Source organism: Trichechus manatus, unplaced genomic scaffold, assembly GCF_000243295.1.
Source record: "Trichechus manatus latirostris isolate Lorelei unplaced genomic scaffold, TriManLat1.0 scaffold00263, whole genome shotgun sequence".
NCBI lineage: Eukaryota > Metazoa > Chordata > Mammalia > Sirenia > Trichechidae > Trichechus > Trichechus manatus.
This window is the reverse complement of record NW_004444199.1, coordinates 911,188-914,018: the sequence shown is the minus strand read 5'-3', so window position 1 is coordinate 914,018 and position 2,831 is coordinate 911,188. Positions and strand designations below refer to the sequence as shown.

The following is a 2,831-nucleotide window of genomic DNA, read 5'->3' as shown; positions in this document are numbered from 1 at the left end:
TCAGCTTTCTCGTTCCATGGGCCAGGAAGGCCACTATGCTGTCTCCTGCAGGTCTTTCCCGTGGATCTCTCCTTTCTTGGTGGTGGTGGGCTCTTTTCTCTGCTCTGAAATTGGCTCTGTTTTAAGGCAAAACTAGCCAATCCTCTTGGTGGGCCACAATTATCTTATTTGCACAGTCCAGCCCAATCACCTGGGTGGGAGTTACAAGACCGTGGTGAGAAAGCCCATACTAGGTAATTCATCACACCACATTGTATATACTAGATTTTGACAATAAATAATCTAGGTTCTTCTTTCTATGTTTTTGATCTCCTTAAAAAACGAAATAAAGCAAAACTGCTAAAATAGAGCATTTTGATACTATTACAAATGTAAAGGAAGAAAAAATTTGAAATTTTAAAGTTCTTTGTTTCTAATTATTATTATTTTTTTTGGTGGAGAACAAAATTTTGTTCTAACAATAGATCTCAGTAACAATGAAATACCAGAAGTTGGTCAATTGAAAGTTCAAAAGAAGTTAATAAAAATACCATCTATCCAGTGCTCCAATTATCTCTAACACGGCTAAGCCAGGTATTGTTTCTGGTTTAATTTGAAGATGTTTTTTTAAAGATGTGTGTTACATTTCTAAACCAACGAGTACACTTTAAAACACATAAAATGATGCTTTTTGAAGAGACACTTAAACTAAAATTAAATTTAGGACCTGGTTTACTCAATTGTATAATTTCTACTGTGTGGCATTAGTAACTAGGATATACTCAGCACTGAAGTTCTTTGTGTGAGCAACAAAAGCACGCAAAATCCTGAGTACTGTGACAAGCTCCTTATTTGTATGCCCAGATGGCATCCTGCCTTTAAGTGATGCTGTCTTCCAGTACTGGCCCTAGATGACCAATGCCACAAGAAAATGGGAGAGGGCTTCCTTGTCTTTACTATATGTGTGCGAAAAGTGAATATAATCATTGCATTAATTGTTCGCCAGCTCCAAATGTTCATTAAAAAAACCCACACTAAACTCCCTTTACTTTCAGTAATCAAAAGGATTCTTTACAGATTTATATAATACACTAAATCACTATATGCATGGCCTGTTTCTACAAGTTCCAAGAAGAGAATATTTAAGCTAAAAATGAACCAGAATTAATTGATGGGGCTGCATCAATCTTTCTTCTTTCCTTGGTCCTTGGATTTCCTTAAATGATGGCATCATGTTCATCAATTGTTCTATATCGAATGCCTCTTCTGGAATAATATGTTTTGCATCCAATGTAAAGAATAGATAGAACTCCCAGTGTTAATACAATACCACCAACAAAGCTGCCAATATCAAATTTTGATCCTTTATTTTCTTTAAAATTAATACTCGTTGTTACTGATGAAGAAACAGATGTCACCGAACTATTGTGGGTCATTGTGGATGTTAACATCTGAGATGTGCTTTGTGAAATACTTGTTCTGTTGGGGGCAGGCTTTACGGTGGTGGAAGTTGTAATTGAGATGTTACTTTGGGTTTCGAGGTGGTAACTGACACGTTGCTTGAGACTGAGGAAACTGCAGTTGTTGACAGTTTCACAGTGTTGGAAGATGCGTTTTTATCGCTGGAAAGCACTTGTAGGGGATTCCCTGATGAATTGGCACTGGAGTTTTGTGGAACCACAGACCTGTTTTCGCTTGTAGACTCCGCCGACCCTGAGCTGTCCACGGCTGTCCCCAGCAGCGCTAGCACCTGCAGCGCCCCCAGGAACAGCGCGGCCCAGACACCTCGCGCGCCGAGTCTCATTGTTCCGAGGGCAGGACGTGGCGGCCGCGTGAATCCCAAACCGAGGTGGCGGCAGGAGAGGGTGGCCCTGCCGCACTTCCGGCGCCCGATCCGCGTCCCCTTCCGCCGCACGCGACTTCACTCCCGCGCCTGTCCCCCGAATGACCAAATAGGGCGCGGGAGCCGGGTCTGGAGGGGAAGACGCACGCCGAGCCCGGGTCTAATTATTCATTATTTTAAAGAATTGGCTTTGGACATTAAAAAATTACCTGTGCTTTTTCATAACTTTGTACTTCTGTAAGCATGTGCTGTAAATATGGGTTGGGTTCACTAGTGAGAGAGATAGAATAGGATGTTTTTAAAAAACTTTTTGAGATAATTGCAAAAATTATGCAAAGAATTCCTGTATATGCTTCGACCAAATTCACTAAATGTTAACATTTTGCCTTTCACCACAGTTGTGCTTTCCTTTTCCTTCTCTCTGAAAACAAAGTATATTCCCTTACATAACCACAGTACTATTATGAAAATTAGGAAATCAACAGTGATAAAATATTTTTATTTCATCTTTAAACAGGACCTACATAATTAATAAGACTGAGTGCAAACTGATAATTGGGGCCCTGGCAAGATAGCTGTTTCCTCTTCCCATGAGTCCACACCCCAACCTACTGTGGACAGGTGACTTCCAAGGGATTGCTACTTCTGTGCTCAGACTTACTACAGATCTGGATCAAATTTGGGTGAGAGGCACTCACGGAATATGATATGGTACTGCCTCCCTGGGGCCAACACAGCTACCTTCTTGCCCTGCCTTCCGATGATACAGGGTGAGCACCCAGCCCCAGCTCTTCCTGAGCCTGGCCTAGGCATCCACTCTGTGAGCAGAGCGCAGAGGCTGTCACAGGCTGGAGAGGAGGATGTCAGGCAGGACCTGGGATTCCACGGGGTGGGAAGTGGGCGACTGAGAACCTGTCCTATGGAAATAGTGGGAGATGGGACCATGCATGAGCCAAGACTCCAAGCCCGCTGCACGTGCTCCATTGCCCCAGCAGACTTCATTTTCAAA

At 42.6% G+C, this 2,831-nt stretch overlaps 1 protein-coding gene across 1 annotated transcript; it reads right to left on the bottom strand.

Annotated features, from left to right (window-relative positions):
• Window positions 1–1,092: 1,092 nt before the first annotated feature.
• Window positions 1,093–1,783, bottom strand: LOC101347727 (porimin-like). The gene is given in 2 exon segments (XM_012559547.2): window positions 1,093–1,495; window positions 1,498–1,783. Coding segments are annotated over 2 exon segments (585 nt in total). The 3' UTR covers window positions 1,093–1,196.
• Between the last annotated feature and the right edge of the window lie 1,048 nt (window positions 1,784–2,831).